General features: G+C 40.3%; 1 protein-coding gene across 2 annotated transcripts in view; it reads right to left on the bottom strand.

The window, feature by feature from the left end:
* Wwc3 (WWC family member 3) overlaps window positions 1-25569 on the bottom strand; it is a 110064-nt gene extending 84495 nt beyond the window's left edge. The window contains exon 1 of one of the 2 annotated variants that reach the window (XM_060375562.1): window positions 24951-25569. In XM_060375562.1, the coding sequence (XP_060231545.1) occupies window positions 24951-25234 (284 nt within the window). In that variant the 5' untranslated portion in view covers window positions 25235-25569. The remainder of the gene's footprint in view (window positions 1-24950) is intronic. The other variant, XM_060375561.1, reaches the window with a different exon arrangement.
* Between the last annotated feature and the right edge of the window lie 227 nt (window positions 25570-25796).

Below are 25796 nucleotides of genomic sequence, written 5' to 3'. Positions count from 1 at the left end.
AGTTCCTTTGTTGGCACAAACCTTGTGTGCTCAAGCTCTGCCTCATGGTGGAAGACAAAACATGAAAGAACTAAGCAGTTATCTTGAGATCCAGAAAGCAAAGAAGGTCAAAGGTCCATGCTTCTCTGGCTTTAAGAGATGACCCAGCATTTCTATCACAGAGAATGAGAATACAAGGAGGGAGGCCTTTTCTCTCTGTATCTTCTAAAGCACCAGTGAGCGCTAGTTCAAAAAACTATCTCAAAATATCCTACATTTGTGCACATACATACTGCCCTTTCCAAGGAAAAACTGTATTACCACCTGCCCAGGAAGTCTAGATCCCACTGTTCTCTACCAGACTGTTCTAGGACTTCACCAAAACACAAGTGTCTTCAGATATCCTTACTGCAGTCTGTGCATCATGAAGAAGGCTTGTCCCTCAGGATCTAGTGTAGACCCAAGAGCGTTCTGTCCCCAGATAGATAGGAATGGAAGAAAATAAATGGATAGATGGATGGATGGATGGATTGAAAGATGGAAGAGGGGCAATGAAAGGATGTGGAAATAGAAACCATTTTGAAAAAAATATATATATCAAAGATGTACTGGACAAGCACTGCCTATAGACATTTCCCCACAATATCAATCAGCCATCTCAGCAGCAATCATGAATAAGCATCAAATTAGTGAACACACTGCCAGTTTGAACTCCAGAGGATGCAGAAATCAGGACAAAAATGATTTAAGAGTATCAGACTTCTTGGAACCTAAATGGTGAACCCATACAGATCCTCTGAACTGAACATACACTAATCTTCAAAAATAGCAAAGAATTATCCTGAAGTTAATTCAGAGACCACCAAACCTGCCAGCCCCTCCTACCACAGGCCCAAGGAACTAGGATGTTTTTTTTCTGGGTTTTGGAGTCAGGGCCTTTGCAGAGTCATGTGGGTAATGAAAAGTGGGGAATGGAGTCAAAGACTAGATATTGGCTGTAAGAATTCTATGGGATTAATTTTGCCTGGTTTGAGAGAATTGCCTGGAACCTGCCACCTCCCTCCTTTCCAGATTCTTTGTCTACCACATGTCTTCTCCACCAGTGTATTTAGGAACCATACAGCTGGTCTGGTTCTACAGGTTCAGAGTTGGGAAGGAATTTTGCATCAGAATGAATCACACAAATGTCAGCCAAGTCTGATTTAGATGCTATTTAGAAGAAACTTTGGGAATCAGATGTTTGACTTTATAATGGACTGAATTTAGACTTTGGGGGATGCTAAAATGGAAAAAATATATAAGAAACGTGAATTTTGAGGAGCCAAAGGTAGAATACTATGAACAAAACTATGTACCACAAAAAGGTTATATTAAATCCCTAACCTGGCAAATGATATTATTAGGAAATAGGGCCTCTGAAAAGGTGATAAAAATTAAATATTCTCATAAGGGCACAGTACCTAATCTTGTTGGGTAGATGTCCTTAAAGATTATGACAAGACTGCAAGGAGTGGCAATAAGATCTAACCTAGGTTCAAAGTTAGCCTGGGCTACATAGTAAGATAGTGTCTCAAAAGAAGAAGATGAAGAGAAGTCAGAGCTTGATTTCTTTGCTTTGCAGGACATAGTCAAAAGGTGACTGTCTGCAAGGAAAGAAAAGGAGTCCATACCGCAAACAATGTCAGAACATGATCCGGGCCTTCTGGACTCCAGGGTTATGAGAAAAGAAACACTGGCTGTTGAAGGCCCCAATTCAGAGGCATTCTTCAATAAAAGCCAAAAGCAATTTAATAGCCCAAGTCCTCAGAAGAGAGTGGATAAACAGGGGTTAAGACAGAGGCAGTGAACAACAAGTCAAGGTCTAAAATATTGTACAAGCACTTTGAAAATCAATCTGGCACTTTCTCAGAAATTTAGGAATAGTGCTACCTCAAGATCCAGCTATAATACATATATCCAAAAAATGTTCAACTATACAACAAGGACATTTGCTCAACTATGTTCATAGCAGCTTTATTCTTAATAGCCAGAATCTGGAAACAACCTAGATGTCCCTCAACCGAGGAATGGATACAGAAATTGTGGTACAATTACACAATGGAATACTACTCAATAATTAAAAACAAGGAAATCATGAAATTTGCAGGCAAATGGATGGTATTAGAAAAGATCCTCCTGAGTGAGGTAACCCAGAAACAGGAAGACACATATGGTATATACTCACTTATAAGTGGATATTAGCCATATAATAAAGGATAAACATACTAAAATCTATAGTCCTAAAAAAGCTAAAAAAGAAGGAAGACCCTAGGGAAGATGCTTAATCCTCATTCAGAAGGGCCAACAGGATAGACAACAGAAGTGGGAGCAAAGAGGTAAGAGGACAGGAGCCTACCACAGAGGGCCTCTGAAAGACTACTGATCTAGGTATCCAAGTAGATGCTGAGACCCATAGCCAAACTTTGGGCAGAGTCCAGGGAATCTTATGAAAGAAGGGGGGAGATAGAAAGACCTATAGGGGACAGGAGCTCCATAAGGAGACCAACAGAATATTTGCTCAACCATGTTTATAGCAGCTTTATTTATAATAGCCAGAACCTGGAAACAACCCAGATGCCCATCATCGGAGGAATGGATACAGAAATTGTGGTATTTTTACACAATGGAATACTACTCAGCAATCAAAAATGAGGAAATCATGAAATTTGCAGGCAAATGGTGGGATGTAGAAAAGATCATTCTGAGTGAAATATCCCAGAAGGAGAAAGATAAACACAGTATATACTCACTTATATAGACCTATAAGATATGATAAACATAATGAAATCTATACACCTAAAAAGATAATCAAGAGAGCAGACATGGGGTAAGATGATCAATCCTCGTTTAGAAAGACAGATGGGATGGGCATTGAACGTATGACAGGAGTCTACTGAAGGCATCTGAAAGACTAACTAACAGTATTTTCAAAGCAGATACAAAGACTCATAACCAAACTTTCAGCAGAGTACAGGCAGGGAATCATATGAAAGAAGGGGAGTTAGTATGATGGGGAAAGGATAGGAGCTCCACAAGGACCAAATATATCTGGGCACAGGGTCTTTTCTGAGACTGACATTCAACCAAGGACCATGTATGGATATAACCTAGAATATCTGCTCGGATGTAGCCCGTGGTAGCTCAGTAACCAATTGGTTTCCCATAGTAAGGGGAACAAGGACTATTTCTAACAGGAGCTCAATGGCTGGCTCTTTGACCTCCCCACCCCCGAAGGGAGGAGCAGTCCTGTTAGGCCACAGAGGAGGACTTTGCAGCCAGTCCTGAAGATGCCTGATAAAACAGGATCAGATGAATGGGGAGGAGCCCCCCCCATCAGTGGACTTGGAAAGGGGCAGGGTGGAGATGAGGGAGGAAGGGTGGGATTGGGAGGGAATGAGGGAGTGGGATACAGCTGGGATACAGAGTTAATAAAATGTAACTGATAAGAAAAAAATAAAATTAAAAAAAAAAGGAGACCAACAGAGACAAAAAATCTGGGCTCAGGATGTCCTACACAGACTGATGAATTAACCAAGTACCATGCATGGGGTCGGGGGGGGGGGGAGGGTCCTAGACACCTTGCTCAGAGGTAGCCCATGGGCACCTCAGCTTCCATAGGGGTCCCCTAATATGTGGAGCAGGGGCAGTCTCTGGCATGAACTCAGTTGCCTGCTCTTTGATCACCTCCCCCTGGCAAGGAGGCCTTACTAGGCCACTGAGTAAAAGGATCCAGACAGTCCTGATGAGACCTGATAGTCTAGGGTCAGATAGGAAATGAGGAGGACCTCCCCTATCAGTGGACTAGGAAAAGGGCACAGGGAGGAAGAGGGAGTGAGGGTGAAACCAGAGGGAAGAGGGAGCAGGGGTGGAACTGGGTAGAGATAAGGGAGGGAGCCACAGATGGTATACAAGGTAAATAAATTGTAATACATAATAACAATAATAATAATACTTTTTAAAAAGACATTCACTGATACCTTTCAGTTCACTAATCACACTAGGGTCTAAAATTCTTCTCAAGGGACACTTGACAATGTCTGAGGATTTATTTTCAGTTACTATAAGAAGAGATTGGGCCAGGAGGTGATATTGCACGCTTTTAATCAGAGCACTCAGGAGACAGAGGCAGGCAAATATCTGCATTCCAGGCTAGCCTGGTCTACAGAGTGAGTTTCAGGGCATCTGGGCTACAGAGAAAAGTTCTGTCTCGAAATAACCAAGCCAAAACAACAACAACAACAAACAGATTGGTTACAGTTCCTGGCATCTTGCCAGTGGAGAGTGGACAGTGGAGACCAGGAAGGCTGCTAAACATACCCAATGAATAGAGTGTTCTCCATTACAGAAAATATTATGGTCTCAAACACCTACAGTACCATCTATAAAAATAACTAAACATGTATAGGTTTAAAAATATGCAGAGAGGCAGTGGGTTTGAACCTTTAATCTCAGTACTCTAAAGGCAGAGGCAGAACTTCTGTGAGTTCCAGGTCAGCCTGGTGTACAGGGCAAATGCCAAGCCAGCCAGGACTACACTGAGAAACTGTGTTTCAAAAAAAAAATAAAGAAAGAAAGAAAGCATGTATGCATTTTAAAAATATTGCACCAAAATTCTACTCAAAACAGCAAGAAAAAAAATAAAGAAGTCAATATCTGATGCTAAGAATATGATCCAACAAATTATTGTGTATTATTGAGGATATCCTTGAACTTCTGATTTTCCTGTTTCCATTTACCTAGTATTGGGATTACCATACACCTAGTTTTATGCTATGCTGGTATGCTAGGCAAGTATTCTACCTACTGAGCTACATCACCAGATCAGTAACTTTTTTTTATTCATTTTTTATTTTTTTAATTATTTTTTTATTTTTATATTAATTATAGTTTATTTACTTTCTATCCCAGCTGTAGCTCCCTCTCTAATTCCCTCCCAATCCTACTCTCCCTCCCTCCTCTCCTCCCTGCCCCTCTAAGTCAACTTTTAAACGATGTTTAGCAAGACATTGTAATAATGTATGAGTACTTTTATAAGATGGTTAGGTAGAAATTACTTGATATATGTGAAAGGACCAGGCCTGACCCCCTTCCCTCAAGTCATGAGTCCCAGGAACTAGGCCATAGGTCACCAATCCCAGGAATAAGAAAGCCATAAAATTACCCAAGGAATAGGCTGGAAGTAACCACAAGAATGGGAAGGCATCTTATCTCAGGGTGAGGCATCTGTGCTGGGGAGCCCACCAACCTAACATTCCTGATGTTAGTTAGCTAATTACTTTGTAACAAATTTGCCCTTGCTGAATATCATCCAATCATGTAACAGCTAAGCTGGGAATTCCAGGTTCTTGCTCGAGCCCTAGATAAAAACCCTGCCATGTAGCTGCTCTGGGACCTCCTTTCTGATCTACTGTGTTGGTTACAGATCAAGCTTAAGCCTGAATTAAGCTCTTTGCTTTTGCATACGGGGTCTGGCACCTGGTAGTCTTTGGGAAGCTTGACATCTGGGCACAACAATATGATCACTTTTTGGTTTGTTATTTCAGGGGTGAAGGTCAAGAGACGATCCCCTCAAATTCAGCTGTAACTGTTTCTGGTGGTGTGCATTTGTTAAAAAAGTTCACCCCAAATCCAGCATGGCCACCCCCTTATTCTACCCCCGAAAGCAAGTGGACTTTAGATGAATTCTTTCTGAATTCTGCTTTCTCTCTGCTATTAGCAGATTTAGCAAGATGGTGGAAGCTGCAATCACATGACTCCAGAAGTGTCCCTGCCCCTTCCCCCTATAGACTTGTTTGGTCTGGCTTTCTGGGTTGTCCCTGGAGATGCTCTGCCATTACTACAGTGAGCTGTCAGCAGTTGAACTCAAAAAAATTCATTTCAAAATGTAGAAAAATCCTTAAAAAAAGTAATAGCTAGTACACATGGATAGCAGTCCACAAAGACAAAAAAGTGGCTCATTCTGACTAGGGCCATGCCTTCACTCTCACCACAGACCCCATCACTCTGTAGCATATTACATCTGGCCAACTGGTTGTGAGCCAAACCAGGTAGGCACCTTAATGTGCAATGACCCCTGTAAGCTGAACACAGTGATGGGAAAGCCTTCCTGGGGAACAAGGCAGCCAGATGGCACGTACCAAGGCACTTGCCAGGCGAGATGTGTAGGAAGTTTGGGATAAATGATGCTCGTAAGCCTCAGGCATGTCACCTTGGCTAAGGATGAGAGCACTAGAGGACCCCACCCTAGCAAAAGCTTCAGGAAGACTGCAAAGCGCTATGCATTTGCTTAAATATTCACTGAAGAAAAGCTATTTGAGATCTTCAGTGTCAGGAGTTAACCTCAAGGAATTCAGCTCTACCAGGGAGCAAACAAATAACAAATCCCCATTGCCTAACACACTCACCACATTTACTCTGTGGGAGGGGCTCACACAGAGCGTGAAGGAAGCTGAGAGCAGGAGACTAGTTGTTCAACATGAATATTCTTGTGGTCAGCAGAATATCAAACTTATATACCGATCTTAATTTCCCACCTCTGCCCCAGATAATAATAATACAATGGCATTCATACTGTTCCACAATTGTTCTTCCTTTACAAGTGCCAACATTTATAGTTTCCAAGGTCAATTCTTCCCTGTCCAAACACTTAAACACATGCATGTTCATGACAGCAATATTCAGAACGTGAAAACAACTCCAGTGTCCATCAATAGGTGAATGGATAAATAAAACATGACCAATCCATATAATGGAATATTACTCAGCTATAAAAAACAAAAGAAATATTGACACAAGCTACAATACAGATGAATCATGAAATCACTATGCTAAGTAAAATCAGTAATGTAAAAAGACTCTGTTCTATCACATGAAAAGTACAAAATAGTCCAATTCACAAATATATAAAGTAGACTAGTAGTTGCGTAGGGCTGGAGGTGAGGAGGAATAAAGGTACCTTAATAGGTACAGGGTTTTCTTTGAGGCTGCTAAAATGTCTTGGAACAAGATAAAGGTGATAGTTGCACAACACTGTGCATGTACTGAGCGTTACTAAATTACACAGTTTAAAATGTTAGATTAATTTTGTTTAAATTTTATTTTAATTTTTAGTCTGAATAACTTTTATGTGTAGGAGGAAGGGTAATGAATATCAAAGGTGTCCTAGAACCTACTGATCAGAATCTTCTGGAAAGGTTCTCTCTCTCTCTCTCTCTCTCTCTCTGTGTGTGTGTGTGTGTGTGTGTGTGTGTGTTTATGTGTATGTGTGTAAGTACAAATATTCAATTATTATACCCCCAGGTTAATTGTACTTGCAGCTAGTATTTAAAAGTAGCAGGTGAGGATGCCTGACATTCACACAACCTGACAGAAAAGCAGAGTATATTTCAGATGAATTAGAGAGCCCTTGGAAAAAAAATAGCTTGATTGTTTTAAGTTCTAAGCAAGGGCTAAGAGTAGTGGACTCTTTGCAGAAATAACCAGGATGAAATGGGTAGGTGAAACATCACCTGTAATAGTAAAGAGCTCATTAGAAAAAAAAGAGAGAAAGAGAGAGGTGGATGGGTACAGCTAGGAACTGTCCTAAACACCGGTGATTAGACACTGAATAAAAAGGCCCACAACACTGCTGGTGGGTTGACACTGAGTTTGTGATTCCCTCAGGAATTATGAATTACAAGACCCACCATACAAATAGGCTTCAGCCCTATAACACTGCAACTGTCTTCACTGTAGATAATTATTGCAGGTATTTCAATAATCAGGTGTTAAATCAGAGGTCCGTGAATGTGATACCATTCAATTAAACAATTTCACTGGAGCAGTTACAGTAAAGGCTAAGTTAATTCATTTGTGCTTTCATCGACTGGTCTACAAATGATACCTTTCTCTAGCATCTTCTTTTCCTTGCTCTGAAGAATTGGCCTTTTGGGCCACTCATTTTAGTAAATCTAAGACCTAATTACTAAAAGAATCATGGTCTAATACTAGGTATGTCCAATCCACAGCCCACAGACAACATGCAGCTGAAAACAGCTATGAATATGGCCTAACACAAAACTGAAAAGTTACTAAAAGATCAGATTTTTAAAGATGTAATTTTACTGCCACCTTTTCAAACATGAACTTTGCAGATGATGCCAGCATATCAGAAAATCAAATGTTATACTTCTGTTTTATTTCATCTGTATTTTAAGCATGTGGTGTGAGAGAAATAATTATCTTAAGGATGTTATTTTCTTTAAAAATGGATTAATTAATAGAATAATTTAACATTAAGGTGGATTTGTCCTTTTGGAGAGAAAACAAATACACACAGAGAGCACGAAAGATGTACTCTTACATCTCTCATCTTTGCAAATAATGCTAGCAGTCACTGCAACAAAACCAATTTCAGTAAGTCATATGCTTGAGGTGCCATTATGTCATAGGTTTGCTTCATGGAAATTTTTCTGATTTCTATTTATTTTAGTAGTTTGTATTATGCTGAGGCCCCTTCATCAACTCTGGGTAGACAAGCAAACCAACACCACAAAAAAAAAAAAAAAAAAATGACAAAAAAAAAAAGGCACAGACAAACATTTTTTTTTTTTTTCTGTAAAGTCATCAGTCAAGATCCCTGACAGAAGACCTGAAGATCTCATCTACAGATTTGCCAAGGATGTTTCCCCAACCTGGTCTCATGGGACATGAAAGCAAAAGGGAAAAAACAAAACAAAACAAAACAAAAAAAACAGCTTCTCACCACCTGGTTGGGTTAATCTACGTGGTTTTAGAACTCCAACAGGGAAATCATGAAATTTGCAGACAAATGGTGAGTGAAATATCCCAGAAGGAGAAAGACAAACATGGGATATACTCACTTATATAGACCTATAAGATATGATAAACATAATGAAATCTATACACCTAAAAAAGATAATCAATTGAGCGGACATAGGGCAAGATGATCAATCCTCGTTTAGAAAGACAGATGGGATGTGCATTGAACATATGACAGGAGTCTACTGAGCGCATCTGAAAGACTCTTACTAGCAGTGTTTTCAAAGCAAAGACTCATGACCAAACCTTTGGCAGAGTACAGGGAATCATAAGAAAGAAGGGGAGTTAGTCTGATGGGGAAAGGATAGGAGCTCCACAAGGACCAAATATATCTGGGCACAGGGTCTTTTCTGAGACTGACATTCAACCAAGGACCATGTATGGATATAACCTAGAACCTCCACTCAGATGTAGCCTGTGGTAGCTCAGTAACCAATTGGTTCCCCAAAGTGAGGGGAACAAGGACTATTTCTAACAGGAACTCAATGACTGGCTCTTTGGCCTCCCCACCCCCAAGGGAGGAGCAGTCCTGTTAGGCCACAGAGGAGGGCTTTGCAGCCAGTCCTGAAGATACCTGATAAAACAGGATCAGATGAATGGGGAGGCGGTCCCCCCCATCAGTGGACTTGGAAAGGGGCATGGTGGAGATGAGGGAGGGAGGGACTGGGAGGGAATGAGGGATCGGGACATGGTTGGGATACAGAGTTAATAAAATGTAACTGATAAAAAAAAAAAAAAAGAACTCCAACAGAACAGAACAGACAGGATGTTGCTCCATTAAATAAAATGTTACTATTTTCACTGGTTTAGAAATGGGATGAAGTTCCCTGCAAACAAAAAGAAACCATTCCTAAACAGATGAAAAGGAAGCGCTGTGTATCTATAAGTGACAAGAGAAAATGAGCTCATCTGAAGGAAATGCAAACTTTGTATTCTATCAAATATTGACTAAACTGGCACAAGCTTGAGAGCTGAGACACTGAGGAAAAATTAGTTACCAGTTTATGTAAAACATTACAGCCACCTATATTTTAGAGGGGACCTAGATGATAAATTGAACAACAAAAATAATTCTATTAGTAACTCTGGAAGCATAAGACGTATATGCATTCGTATTTTAAAATTCAAGGTATCAGTATTTCTAAAACCCCAAGGTAGAGCTGAGCTTTGGAAGTTGTTCAAACAAGAATTGTTGGTTAAGGCCACTGCAGTGGCCCTTGAAATTCGAAAGCTACCCTGTCCTTCTCTTGTAACTGCATATGAATGCAAGAGGCTATTCTTGGTAATCCTTGACATTTTTGTCAATATGCCATGTACATGGTGACATTTTGGAGGTTTATGATATGGGCTAGGGAGAAGGGAAGGTTGGTTTCTGGTGTCTTGGCTTTTAATACTGAGATTAACAAGATGACAATCTTAGGATCACCTGGATCAGGTCAATCATAGAATTATATATCTCGAATGCCTTTTCAATAAGTATATATGTATAGTAAGTAAAACATGTATAGTAAGTAAAACAAGACCATAGTGCTTCGAAGAAAAGTCAGTGTCCTTGTAGAAAAAAAAATGCAACAAACTCTGGGGAAGTGGTCAGCCATAATAAGCTCTGTTGTTTCAAATTCTTAATCACTGTACCCGTAAGCAAGCAATCACCACTTTCAAATAATAACATAACTTTCTAAGCACCATTACTTACAACGCATGAACATTCATGAAGGGACTGGAACTCCTCTATAAATGTCATCTTTAAATACGTAGGTGCACACTTAGTAAAGTAGTAAGAACATAATGCATGATGGTTCTGCATTTTCTATCACAGGAAACTAATTTTAGCCCCAGCAGCAGAGCTGAGAATAATATGGAAAAAAAGCCAGCTCCTCTGTGCTGATCCAACCATTATGACTAAATGTCCATTGGTGGGACCTGTTATTGCCTAAGCTTACAAGTAATCAGAGAGAGAGAGAGAGAGAGTCCCAACAAGGGTAAATTATACACCTGAAGAAGCACAGCATCCAGGGACTTATGAAACAACATATATCTATGCCTGAGAGCATGCCACTTCCTCTTTGGCCATCACTGCCTGACTCTAAGGAAAAACCATCATTTCCTATCTTGTCCTCTTGCCCCTGTTTCTACTGCCCTAGTCTCCTAAAACAGCAAAGTAATCCCAACTGAAACGCTGTCTTTCAAGTAGAATGACTTCCTAGCCTATTCAGAATCATATCCAGTGTCCCTGCCACTGGATATTTCACTTACAAATATCACCTTCCAACTGGCCCCTTGTTTGTTACTCCAGCCTCTGTTTCCTTTCTTTTTTTTTTTCTCACTAAAATACTCTTTACCCAGATTATAGGCTCTCCTCTGACCTTCTGCAGGAATTAGCTCAAAAGCCACTGCCTGAATCTGGAGAGGTTTCCCCTGATATCCTCCACAAATGCCTACCTATATCTATCACACTCCCTATAAACCTACCTCAAGCAGAATTTTCACCTTAGAAGACACTAACATATTCACTATTGTTCTTTGCCAACACTACTGTAAATCCCACATGGACAAGGTCAACTTTGTAGACATCTGATGGCTCATTCTTTGTCATGAGAGGCCATTTAGGGCTCAGCTGAATGTTGAGCAATGTTACTGGCTTCCAACCTACTACATGACCTTAGCCCACACTACCCCCACCCACCATCATGTTATGACAGCCAAAAATGTTTTCAGCCATTGCCAAATGTCCCCTGGAAGGCAAAAATTATCCCTGGCTGAGAACCACCACTTTGAATGGAATTTGTGAACCTAGGGGTGAAGATATTTTACAGCTTTGGGCACATGCTGTTAGGAAAACATCTAAGCTTACAGTTGAAATTAACTCTTTATTGTTTTCAACTGCTTCTCTCTAACCCTGTTTAGCCTACTTTCCCTTCTCCTACCAATCATACTAAGAACCACATTAAGCAAGGGTTTTCTAAGACACGAATATGGACAATGTACCTCTACCTACTCTTGCCCACACTCCTGACCATTTCCTTCAAAGGTGCAAGAGCTTAGACTTTTAAAAAATTTCATTCCACCCTAAAAGCAAGGTCAATTCTGTGTACAACTAAACATACAACCAAAGTACTGAAATTCTTTGTGATAAGAACAGATATGGCTGAAGATCTTGATCTTACATAAAATCCTATTCTTAAAAAATTACTGGGATAATAAAATGCTTACTTTGCAAGCAAGAAAACATGACTTCAATCCCTAGAATCCACACAGAAAAAAAAGCTTGAACATATAATCAGACAGAATTTTAGGGCTTAAAAGTCAGCCAGCCTGCTCACTTGGTGAGCATCTGGCCAGGGAGAGTCTCTATCTTTAAAATACACACACACACACACACACACACACACACACACACACACACAGTATTATTGGTAACTGAGGAATGGCACACTGAGGCTGTTCTCTGACATGCACATGCACACATAAGCATACATACATCACTGAGAACACCCCCACGCCCAAACACATACACAAACACAAAATGAAAACTGACCAGAGAATCAATAAAATGTAGTATAGTACATGTTCTACAGAAGATACTGATTTAAGTGTCTATACCATCATGCTGAATCCTCCAAAGTAAATATTTCTACTGCATTTTATAGAAGAAGAAATGAGGTATCAGAAAACACACAACAAATAGCACAGCCAGGAGTGTGTCAAGGCTGTCCCATGTTTGCAATCAGTCTACATGGTTAGTGATACCATGTAAGGGTAGTGTCTGCTGGCCACCCGTTCAAATGCTATTCAAAAATTAACAAAAAGTATATAATATAATTTTCAGAGATTCATCCCCAAAACATGTGAGAAAAAAAAAAATGCTGATACTTAAAGGTCCAAATACCAAATTGGCCCTCTATTCACAAAATTCTCATTTTGAATAATCCCAGTCCTGTCATGTAACCAGAGAGCATGTCAACTTTCCTAAAACAAACAGAAATATGAGTGAGTCATCCTACAAGATCAATGGCTTTGAGTGAAAAAGTTAGCTGCCGCAGTAATGATTACCAGGCTGTTGCACAGTATTGTTCTCATCTTACAGTTGGCAAAGCTCCTAAGCAACATTAACATGTGGCTTCTTGGCACATTGCCCTGACAATTGTATGGACATTTTGAGAAACCCCAAAATCCTTTTCCGTGGTAAAATATTGCCAAGTCAAATCTACATACTCTGATCTCTCCAGCTATAAAGTCAAAGTGGCTATCTGAATTTTAAAATGATTTCTTCTTAAAATTGCTTGTAAAAACTTTACCAGGAATAGCCATCATACAATAAACATTGCCTATTTCATGTGTACAATTCCATGACTATAGTAAATTTCCTGAGTTATACAGCACACATTTCAATTTTAGGACATTATTCAATAAGATGCCTCTTGCCTTTTTGCCAACACTGGCTCTTCTTATTTCTAGATCCAGACATCACTAATCAATTACCACCTCTACAAATTAATATTTACTGGATATGTTAGTAATCATATCATAAAATTTGTTGTCTTTGTCTATCTCACTAAACATCATGGTTTTTAAGTTGGCACAATGATATCCCTGTTTATGTGAAAATTGTCGTGTACTTAGGACTATACCCTACTGTTTCAAGCTGTGTTGGAAAATCACAAAGTTTTCTCTGACTCACTGTGGAATGAATCCTTTGTGATATGTCTAGGCTGATGATGGTTAAGTACAGGATCATACACTCATTCAGCAAGAGGGAAAGTGGCAGGCATCTCTAGGGCAATCAGCCCATTTCAAACTAAGTCTCCATTATTTTAGGAGCAATATATTTGAGCTTTTAGAAGTCTGTGAGCTTCACATGCTGCCACCTTTATCTGAATAGAGAGTCACTCCTTCACAGTCCCTCACTCCATGATTCCAAAATCCATGAAGCCTAAAAGCAATACTGTTTGGTTCAAAAAAAAAATCATTGGCACAGAAAAGGAATCTTGGTAGAAAAATGGGTGAAATCCAAATACCTAGAGTTTGTCTATCAGTAATCTGAATCAAGATTGGCTTCCAAGTTTCAGCAAAGCTACTATGATAATATTAGAAGATAACAATAGGGTTATTTTGCTGCCCAAAATTTACAGCTCTTCAATAATTCTAAAACATTCCAAAGTAGAAGTGTGTTAAAACAAATAAATAAACCAAAAAGCCTTTTTTTGCCTTACATTTAGAAACATCAACTCCCTTCTAAGGCAAACATAAAACAGAAAGAAGGAAGGAAGGAAGGAAGGAAGGAAGGAAGGAAGGAAGGAAGGAAGGAAGGAAGGAAGGGAATGCACTGTATACAGGAGCATTATAATTACAGTACTTCATCATAGCTATTACAGGCAGTCAAAATAGTTAAAAAAGAGAAATAAGTATCAGGATATGTACTTAGTGACAGACTACGGCCCCAGTAATAATAGCATGAGGATTCGGGGCTGTGGTGACACACATCTTTAATACCAGGAATAGGGAGGTAGAAGCAGGAAGATCTCTGTGAGTTTGAGGCCAACCTGGTCTACAGAACTAGTTCTAGGACAGCCAAAGATACCCAAAGAAACCAGGTGTCAGAAAACTGAAAGGAAGGAACGGAGGGGGGAAGGAAGGAAGGAAACCATAAAGAAAACTACAGAAGACATGGATGACATTGGGTAGAAGACATAAATGAATATATCTTTGTGAGCTTGTGGGTTTAAAAAAACAAACCACATAAACTCCAGTTTAACTGACTTTAAAAAGTAAGGAGACAGTTCTAATTTTACATGAGAAAAAGTCCTGAGGGTAGATAGCCCATAGGTATAATTCATCTATCCATACACCTTAGCAGAGGAATAAATAGTCTTTCAGTTTCTCCAACTTCACAACCAGATCCTTCCTAGCACAATGGTAGCTACTTAAATCCATAGAACATTATCTACCTCTACATCACCTTAGGTGGGTGAGGGACTTCTCTACAACCATTCCTGCCTCATCCCTCAAATCTGTGGCATGGAATCCTGTATCAGTCAATTGTAATATTCTGTAATAAACGTCTGGCTTAGTTCACTCTCAGGTACTATTAATATTTAGGGCTGGATCACTTTTGTTACGAGAACTAACTCCTTCATTGTAGGATAACTAACACCCTCCTTTGCCTCCACCTACTACATGCCATCCTCCTATTGTAGCATCCAAAATGTCTCCAAATACTGTTAGATGTCCTGTGGAGGACAAAAACTTCCCCATTTGAGACCTAGTATCTAAGAGCAACTAGGATTTTATCAAGAGCTACAGATGGATCCCATCCATCTGTCAGGATAAGAAGCCATTCTAACAAAATAGAGGCATTGACACCTTTGTAAGTAAGAATTGCTCTTAAGTACTCTAGAACATATGAGAAGAACTCAATGAAATACAGAAATGTAAAATGACGATTACAAATTAGTAAAGCTTGTCCCTATATGAATGATTACATTCAACAATTATGGAGGACATGTTACTATATGTCAGGTACTGTGTAGACAAAGCAGAATTATAAAATATGGATAAGAGAAAGGAGAATAAAAAAAATAAATTTTTGCTTGGTTTCCTTTTCCTAACTTTCCATTTTGTAAAAAAAAAAAAAAAAAATCCACAGGAGGATTACAAAGAATTAAACAGGGCAATCCCGTAAGACATATATAAGATGATACACATGGAAAACTGACTAGATGTTGACTGGCTTTGGAGGAAACGGGAAACGACTGCTAAAGGACATGTTGTTTATCTGGGGAAGGGTAACAAGAATTAGATAGAGGTGATGGTTGATAACCAACCTCATGAATATACCAAATCCAATAAGTTGTACTCCTTTAAAAGAGGTTATTTTATAGTATATGATATGAATTAAATTTCAGTTTTAAAACTAAGCAATAGATGGACTAATTATTTTGAAAGGTCAAAGGAGTCAACACCACACTCTGAGAAACAGAGTTTCAACGGATAGAAAGAGCCATAAGGTTACATACGCTGATAAGCTCTAGGTAGAAGTTCTCTCACCTGTTGGGAATGAGGCTGCTACTTAGGAGATGCTCAGGATGTCTTGTGTGTGCAGTGGCCTACCCACCAACACTGACAGCTAGCCATCTGGGGGCAGCACAGACAGCCTGGCTGAACTCCTCGTTCTCAGCATCAACATTCTTCTCATCTCCTTCCCACTCTTTCCCTGAAACCCTTCCATTTAAAAAATAGAGCATTTTCCAGACAAAAAACACTGGGAATCCTACAGCCCCATAAGCAGCCTTTGGAGATGTATGTGCTTGCTCTGCACTTCCAGACCTGGGCAGAAGCAACCCCCTTGCTGCTGTTTTGTTTTGTTTTGTTTGTTTTTGTTTTTGTTTTTTAATTTTTTTCTTTTTTCTTTTTTTTTTTTTTTTGCACTGAAGAAGGGACTCAGTGGCTTGGAGCATCTTAGGCAGCTGATACTACACATAGGTGTACATGCATGCTCACTCACACTCAATATAGGGAATCATCTCAGCTCCAAGTAACTACAAACAATGAAGTGTGAATAAATGCATTTTCCTTTGTGCCCTGTATATATGTATATACCATAAATACATATCAGTTGAGATTACCCTCAGAATGCAGACTAATATATATTCCCAAAGTTTCATGTGCTGGATCAAGGATTTTCAGATGCTTATGAATAACTTTTGTTATTCATGGAAATACAGAAACCAATCAGTCCTCAATGGTCCTATATACTTACATACAGTACCACTACATACTAGCTATCCTGCTTGAATCAAAATACAGTCACCAAAGCATGATAACCAAGGAATATCGCCTTCCTGCTAAAGGCATGTGATAATATCTGAAAACCAGATCACCAGAACTTGAGTTTGGGAGAGGATCATTACCAGCATCTAGATCTAGTAAACAGAGGCCTGGGCTAATGCTAATTATCTGTGCTTCAACCTATAAACAACTGTCTGCTCCCAAATACCAAGACAGAGAAACCCTGTTCTAGTAACACTTTCATGGTGTGGATATCTTTGAGGACCCTACCATCAGCTGTACAGTCATTTGAATGCGCCTACAGGCTTTCCTCTTGTAACTATGTTATTGAATATACAAAATGGTAGGAATAAAGGCTTCCAAGAATGGCTAAAAGAAGTCCTTCGTCTTGGTCAGCACTGCCTCGGCTTCTCTGAAGATTGTAGCAAGAAGTTGGAGATCCCTGATCATTTCACTGGTTATACCTTAAGGCATTACCAAAATCCTTTGTACTTCTCGTTTTCCTCCCATATTCTCCAACAAAAGTCTTACCCTTTCTATCCCTAGTACCTCAGACGTCTCTAGTGCAGACCCATCATCACCTGAGAAAAACCTCCAATAGTCTCTAATCTTCCATTACTGTCAGATATACAACTTGATCACAATCCCTACTTGATCAGCCCAGCACAGAGGCTATAATGTAGTATATCTAAGCCTCAAAATAAGACTCTAAACTGGAGTCCCAAGAAAGGGGAATCCTAGAACAGAACAGCAAGAAAATGGTGGAAAATACATAGCACCTGTTTTGTTGGCATGTAACATACAGGAGGCTCTTTTCAAAAACAAGCTGACCAGGCTACTTCCATTCTCCCGGGGAAACGATAGTGGGAGTATCGTAGTTATATCTATTGATGCTGTGACAAACTGCCAAAAACCAAGGGGCTTTAAACAACACAGAGAATTACATCTCACAGGTTTAGCATCAGTGTCACTGTGTTAAAATCAAGATGTCTAGAGGTCTGAAGTCCTTTCCTCAAGCTCCAGGAAAACATCCTTCTATTTGCTTTTTCCAGTTTCTAAAGGCTGTTTGCATTTCTTGATTCATAGTCATATGTCTTCAATCTCTGCTACCATTGTCATATCCTCACTTCTCCCTCACGCTCATCTTTCTGCTCCCTCCATCAAGCCTCATGGTGGTTTTGGGCCCATTCAGATAAGGCAGTATCATCTCCCTATCACAGAATCCTTAACTTAATCATATCTGCAAAGTTCATCTTGCCATGGAAGGTAACTTATTAACAGGGAATGAGACATTAATATATCTTTCTTTAAGGGGTCATGATACCTCAGAGGGGAATAAACATCAAATAACAATGAAGGTAAGATAAAATAGCCAGTCGGCCAAGCACAGTGCAAAGGCCAGAAAATTTAGGCTACTCAGGAGAGGGTCAAGTATACTGTTTTTCATTGGCTGTGGGAAGGATCCTGAATCAACCTCATAGTTGCCTCAGTTTAATTATATGTCCATCTATACCTCATGTAGCTATGAGGGGCTTCGGATGAAACACACATGCAAATGTTTGGCACATGACACATACTTAACATATGTCTATCATAGAGCTAGGGGCTAGGGTTTGACTGAATGATAGGGTGCTTGCCTGACACTGACAAGGTCCTCATGAGATCTGTGTCTAGCAGTGGAGAAAAAGGTATGGAATCCCAATGGAGAGAAACCTTACTGCATGATGAAGTCTTAATGAAAAGGACATGAGTGCAACAACTAGAGTCCAGAACGTTGGAAAAACTACCGAAGAGAGAAGCTGTGCAACATACCTCACTGAACAAATGAACAACTGAATGAACAGAGGGAGAATACTTTAAATGGGTGTTGCCTAGGTGGTTGAGTTGCATGCTAGGAAAAAGAAAAAAAAGCAATGGGTCAAGGGTCAGGAGAGCCCATGCCCTTTTAAATATGGGCAGAACATACCACTTGGCTGGGCTCTCAAGTGTGAAGAGAGGAGTTTTGAACAAGATGTTCCTAGCTTTTCTGGCCCTAAGACTGTGGCAATCTCAGCTAGGAATTGCCTGGCCCAAGTCTTCAGCACTTCACATACAACGGCTGGGCTAGTCATATCAATTCATTCTCTCACTTGTTTGAAACATGCTCAGCACTTCCTCATCTCCAGTTCTTTTCTCATGCACCTCTTAATTTAAATTCTATAAGAACTTTATTTTAATTCTATAAGAATTTTATTTTAATTCTATAAGAACTTGAACATCTTACTTCAAGACATTGATGGACAAGGATACAAACCATGCTATGTTCAAGAGAGCTCTCCTAGCAGGGTAAAACTGTTGAATACTTTTCTCCTTCCAGTAGTGGAAAAGAGGTGAGTGCCAGTTTGATTTCTCCACATACCGTGACCCAAATTCATAATGATTTTTCTTATAATGAAGTTCTTGAGGGGAACCAAGAGCAATGGCATTAGTCTGAGATTTTTTTTGGGGGGGGTGTTCTGGAAACCCTCTGGCCTACAACTCAAAAAATGGTGACCCATACCTAACACTAGACTTTTTGTTTCCTAGTCTATGACGTCTGGGAGAGGCCTTGGCCCCTCAACTTCCATTAAAAGGTAACTCCTTTAAACTCTTTTTATATACGTATGTCTAAGTGTTTCAAGAAGTTTCTACAGTAGTAGGTTTCCAAAAGTCTTTATTATTAAAGACTCACCATTCTCCCCCCCCGATCCTACCCTGCCATCCCCCACTGCATTTAATCATTCTTGTTCCACACGTTCCTTTCTTCCTTTCATAGGACTTGTGTTTAATACCCTTCCCCTGAATTCCCTCCTATGGCCCGCTACTAGTTTTCTGGCTTCAACTATAAACTCTGCAAGGTATGCAGAATGGTATGTTATGGGAGTAACCAACCACTGTCTGATTGTATTTAAAGCCCTTTCCACAAGACTGAACCTTCCCCCCCTCAAAAAAAAAAAAAAAAAAAAACAAAAAAAAAACCTATGACTTTCTAGATCATAGCCCCTAGGGAAGAACCTAATACTATTATTCTGCTAAAATGACACAGTATTAAACTCTCCCCTAAGCTCTTATTTATATACATATAGATCAAGAGATCTCTCATCCCTCATCAGAGACACTTGCTTTTGCAATAGATGACAATTAGTACAGAGACCTAAAACTGGTTAATATACAGAGAATAAGAGACTGCTAGACACGACAGGGCTGCAGGGCCTTTGCACACCTTAATTCACAGCAGCTGTGACTGCATGCTTAGGACTTGAACATGATCAAGTAAGCCAAAATAGTGGCATGGATAAAGGAGGGCCTTATGAAGTCTCACCCCTGCTGGCAATTGATGGCTGTAGAGAAAAATATGTTTTCTTCTGAGATTAAAAATCCCTGAAAGACTACCCATGCCCGAGCAGATAATCATCCTACACACATGCAAATATTGGCAGCACTGAGGGGATTTAGTGACTTTTTTAAAAAAGTGAAAATGAATGAAATTGAATGGGGAAAAGTGGTGAAGAAAATGGGGAGGAATTAGAAGAGAAGGAACAGGGATAGATCTGGCCAAAACATGTTATATACATGCATAAAATTCTCAATAAAATATATAAAATAAATTGTATATATATATTTTTTTTTAAAAAAAAGAACTCTCCCTCCTTTTCTTATAAGTTATTTTCACCTAAGTAACTGAATTAATCATCGCATGTCCCATGACCTTTATCATCTTTGTTTGTTTCATGTTTTTTTATCTACCTCCTATTTTTAAAAAAGTTTCCACATACAGTCCCAGCATAAAGTCAAGAATCTTCAAAAATATTCGCTATACTAGATTTAAAAGGAGACAACTGAGCTCTACAGGATTTACTTTTACTTTTATTCCATCAGGTTAATTTTATTGAATATATTGGAAGGGCAGAACACATCAGTAGAAAGCCTTGGGCAAGAGGCCAAAAGGCCTACCTCAGGTTTACCAAATGACCCTGTCATGTCACTTTACCCACAGTTTCCTAAAGTAAACCTACCAAAGACTATGATACACACTATTTCCACTTCCCAAATCAGAGTGAAAGGAAAGAGAATGAAACTTGGAGATTTCTAAACATCCGAGAGCTATTTTTGGAAATCAATGACTTTTCCATTTACTTTTCTGGGAGAAAAAAAAGGAGGGGGGGAGAAAAAGAAAGATATTAGAGTGAAAAGTGGTAGCTGACATCTAAATGGATACAAAAGAAAGATTCTTTCCAGGGTCTGACCCCTGATGGCTTTTAAAGCCAAAAACTCCCCGTGTTCATACAAACACTATCTATAATCTTAAAGAATGAAAAATGGAAAAATCATTAAGTTGTTTATAGGGAAGCTCAACTTAGACAGTTCACATAACCCAGAAATAGACTCTGTGAGGTAAATATAGTCAAGCTCCTATTAATTAATACTGAATAGTGGTTCCAAGAAGGTAGCAGTGTTATCTGGCTCTGATGCAGAAGGCTCCAGCTTAAGCAAATACCAGAGCCAAGTACTGCTTTCTCCTTAAGGCAAAAGCTTGCAGTTAAATACTCCCATGTCTTGGGCATATAATAAATTTCATGTATCCTTTTAATGCGCAAAGAAAATGCCTTCTCAGATAACTTTTACTATACCACAGAATTCTTACATGTAGTACCAGGTCAAATCCCATCTAGTGAACAAATGGTCCTCAACTCTCATGCTATGACATAATAGTAGCAGTACAGCATTATTTACATTCAGCTCTGATCTCAAATATGATTTCACAGAGATTTATTTTCAGTTTGGAAGGGGAACATGCAAGAGTATGCACGTGGAAGTCAGAGGAAAACTTTTAGGAGCCAGTTCTCTTCTTCTACCACATGAGTCCTGGATAAGTAGCTGAAGTCATCAGGTTTGGCATCAGGCACCTTTAACCACTATCTTGTGGCTCTCAAATGTAATTTTGCCCATTGTTCTTCATTCCAGCACTGTATAACACCACTAGGCTACAAGAATTAAAATGTCCCAGATTCAATGACTGGATCCTTGAATAGTGTAATTCAAGAGAACCATACCGGAACCACATACACACACAACTGTTAAAGGCACTAAATTGTTAAAAAAAAATTGTTCTATATTTTCTAAGTATAAGATTTGTAGTCATTTTCTGTAAGAAATAATTTTTTATCAGGTGGTCATTGTATGCTAAGATAATATATGCAGAACATATGTAAACCACACATGACTTAAAAAAGTAAACTTCATACCATAAAAATAGCAAAATAGTTTCACAACATTATTTATGGATACATTAAAATGATTATGGAAATCATATGAACAGTATCAATCTATAAAAATAATGAATTTAAACTCTGGGTGGTTCACAGTTGAACTAAAAGGTTCTGTTAATAAAATAGAGACTTTTTTTTTTTCATGGACATGCGTGGCCACATCCATAAAGATATTCCCATACAAGAAGCATATGCTCTTCATTATGACTTTAAGAATTGGAGGTATAATAATTCACCAATATGTTGAACTGAAAATCTAATGTTATTAAACAATGAATAGAATTACTTTAACATTCTACAATAGATTTTGTTTACATCCTCTGGCACTTATTTTTGTTGTTGTTGTTGTTTACAATAGTATACTTCATGCTATTATGGATTTTAATAATTAGATATGAAATAATGCTCAAAGTCAATAACAATTTTCATCTAACCTTGCACATTCATTTATTTCTCCATACTTTTATTTTCTTTAAAATGCTTTTCATTTTTTGTCTCTTCTGTAATTTTTTTGAAAGCTATATGATGCAAATTTCTTGAACACCATTTTCTAGTCCTCTGAATGAAACAAGATTCACAATATGTCAGATGTACATGGAAAAAACACAGTGCTGATATGCAGTCTTGTCTATATAATAAAAGTTAATTACAACCTTAAAGGATTCTAGTCACCTATAAAAATTGGCAACCTTGTGTTTTCAAAGAGGAAGAATGACTAGCACACCCTTCAGCAGGCTCCACTGAAATGTTTGTGGCTTGCTGAACATTCCATACATATTTTGTGCAAGGTATTATGGGAGCTGAAGTTCAGAAAGCTGTCCCCAGCTGAATTTTCACTCACTATAAAAACAGTGTCTCCGAAAAGTACACACGTGTTTTTACTTTATAAAAAATGTGAAACAGCCACTTTTGTTCATTCAATCATCACTTAGCACTTAGAAAGGGGACTCTGAAAACCCTGAAACCTAAGTTATGTCTGAAATGAGTAAAAACTGTTATTCAGGAGCAAAACAGATTTGTGGTAAGAGAAACCTACATAGGTGAAGATCCTAAAATATGATTCCTATGAGACCTATGGACCTACGTTGCTGGCTATAACATTAAAAGAAAATGTTTACACTTATGTACTTTATTATAAATCTCTTCTGCAGGATAGCCACAACTGTTATATTACTCTTATGCAGAAGGTCATATCCTTTTCTAAGCAAAACATCTTTTTTTTGAGACCAAGTCTTGCAATGCAGCACAGATTTGACTCAAACCCTTGATCCTCCTGACTCAGCCTCCTAAAGGATTACAGACATGTTCTACCAAGCCCTGCTTTAAATGCTATTTTAATTGGTTCATTTTTTAGCTGTTTAGGATTTTAACAGATGTCCAACAAGAAAGAGCATCACATTTCAAGAAGATCCACCAATTTCAAAACCATTCAAGCCTTCACCAAATAGACGTGGCTCTCACATTTGGTTAAAATGATGTCACCTGATTTTCAAAATATGCATTTTTTGAACCCATAAAGCTGAGACAGGATTTATGTAGGTTTCTATTTGTGTCCAGAGGTCTGCAAAGGTTAGAGGGAATGTTCAGGAACCATGATTGTTTAGATTTGTTTTGCCCTAGCTAAACTCATAGAAATCTTCAAAAAAAAATTAGTAGTTTCCCTCCTCAAAAGTTTATTTTAAAACGACAGTGCCATGCAAGCTGCCTTTCCTGTGTAGGTGGGAGGAAACAGGCACAATGTCACAACACCAGCCTTTTCAAGTCTTGAAATCACTAGGAAACCTACAGTATTTCCTTTTTGGCAATCAGGCCAGGGTGGAGAGAACTTGCTCCAGAAAGGACAAGATATCAGATAACCAGTGGAAACACTTGGTTTCAACAGAATTCCCATTTACACACACACACACACACTACACCACACACCTCTCCAAAAGTAGTTGACTGAAAGCAACCAGGAGAAACATGACTATATGACATTAATTAAATGGAATCTGGTAGTGCTTTTAGAACAATGTTTTTACTTGATCGGATTTATTTACATGAACTGGACAACTTTATGCCCTGTGCATATGATGCACAAAAAGGAAACTTAAATTCAACTCTTGTTTTTCACTTATTTCAAAAGCATATGGGACTAATCATATCCCATTCTGGCCACAATACACAAGGTTATTTCAAACAAAATTTTAACCCACTTGATTTTAAAGGCACTAGAGCACCAAAAAAAAAAAAAAAAAAAAAAAAGTTTAGGAACAGCCTCTCCTAACTCCAGAAGGGTTGGGAATACTTTTAATGCCTGTCTGGCACCAGGCTTTGGATGAAAACCAGGCTGAACCCTCCAAGCAAGGAACTCATTCCCTCATTCTTAAAACTTGTGCACATATTCGTGATCCAAGGTGACAGTGTATCTCACATCTGCCAGGGGCTGGGAATCCCTGTCCTGCCAAAGCTGGGGTGGTGGGTAGCTAAAGGCCCAGGGTATGGATGGGCGAGGCCACCACAGAAAAAGGAAGAGGGCCATCTGTCAGAATCCAGAAAGGAAATTCCAGGGGCCCAGATTCCAGGCCGTGTACAGCGGGTGACATGAGGGAATCGACTCAGTGTCCGCCCTGCGACTAGGGGCCTGGAGGAGATAGGAGTTTCTCCTTGTAAAGACTCCAGAGCGGTTGCCTCCATCCTCAACCAGAGTACAAGGACTAGGAATGTGCGGTGGGGAAGCTCAAAGCCTCACCTCAACACCAGTGATACAGGACTTCTCCCAGACCTAGGGGCCTCCTGTAGTCCATCCTCTCTCTCTGGGCCCAAAGGTTGGAATCGCTACAACACAGCCAGGACAGAGGGGCTCACAGAAAAGCTCCAATCCTGGGAATGGAGACGCCCTGATCCCCATCTCAGCACCCATCCTGACCCGGGGGTCCCAGGGACAGGGATACCCAGATCATTCCTGGTTATCCCATGCTGGGCTGGACATATTGCCAGCACATCTTCTGTGGTGACACCCTAGCCCAGTTCCACGGTACCCAGTGGTCCACTTACCGGTCTCGGGGATCAATCCATGACGTTTGGCGCGTGTTGTGGTCGATGTAGAAGACGCGACCATCATAGTCGCGTGCCTCCTCCCAGCCTTCAGGCAGCGGCAGCTCAGCGATCTCATGGGCCCGTGGCTGTGGCGGCACCGAGGGCACTGAGGGTGCGGAGACTACGGCAGGAGGCGCCGGCTGTGGCGGCTCCCGCTGGGGCTGAGCCTGAGGTGGTGGCTCCCGCTGGGCCTCCCGCGACTGCCCCCGCCGTCGCCGCCGGCCACCGCTCAACCACGGCATGACGGCTCGGGCCCCGCCGCCGCCCAGCCGCCCCGCGCGCGCCGCCTCCTCCGCCAGCACTAAGGCCGGGCGCCCGGGACGCGGGGGCGGCTGCGGGGAGCCACCCGGTGCACCCGGCGCATCCTCTACTGGGCGCCTGCGCACCGGCGCCCAACAGGGTTCGTGAGCCGCTAGTTGCGCTGTCCTCTGTGCTGGGATGGCCCAGGTCACTGCCGCGCGCGAAGTCACAGTCCCAAAACCAGAGCTATAGCCACCGCTATCAGTGGCTCCTCCACTCCAGAGGCCGGTCCGGCCATCTTCGCTCAACACAGTCCGGACGGGAGGGCGGGGTGATCCGACACCCCGCCCCCTCCAGGCTCGCTCCGCCCCTTCTTGCTGCTCCTCTTTCAATCTCCCTCCTAGGCTCCTCCTCTGCCCTAGGACTCGGCTTCCCCCTCCCCTGCCCCTTGCCCCGCCTCTCCCTTCTGTCCCTCTCCCTCGCAGCTCCTCCTCCATTTCCCTCGCGAGCTCCACCTCTGCTCTCAGCAACTCTGCCCGCCCTATGTCTCCTCTGGCGGCTCCT

The sequence above is a fragment of the Meriones unguiculatus genome, chromosome X (assembly GCF_030254825.1).
Source record: "Meriones unguiculatus strain TT.TT164.6M chromosome X, Bangor_MerUng_6.1, whole genome shotgun sequence".
Classification (NCBI taxonomy): Eukaryota; Metazoa; Chordata; class Mammalia; order Rodentia; family Muridae; genus Meriones; species Meriones unguiculatus.
The sequence above is the reverse complement of the archived record's forward strand: the minus strand, read 5'-3'. Positions and strand labels throughout refer to the sequence as shown.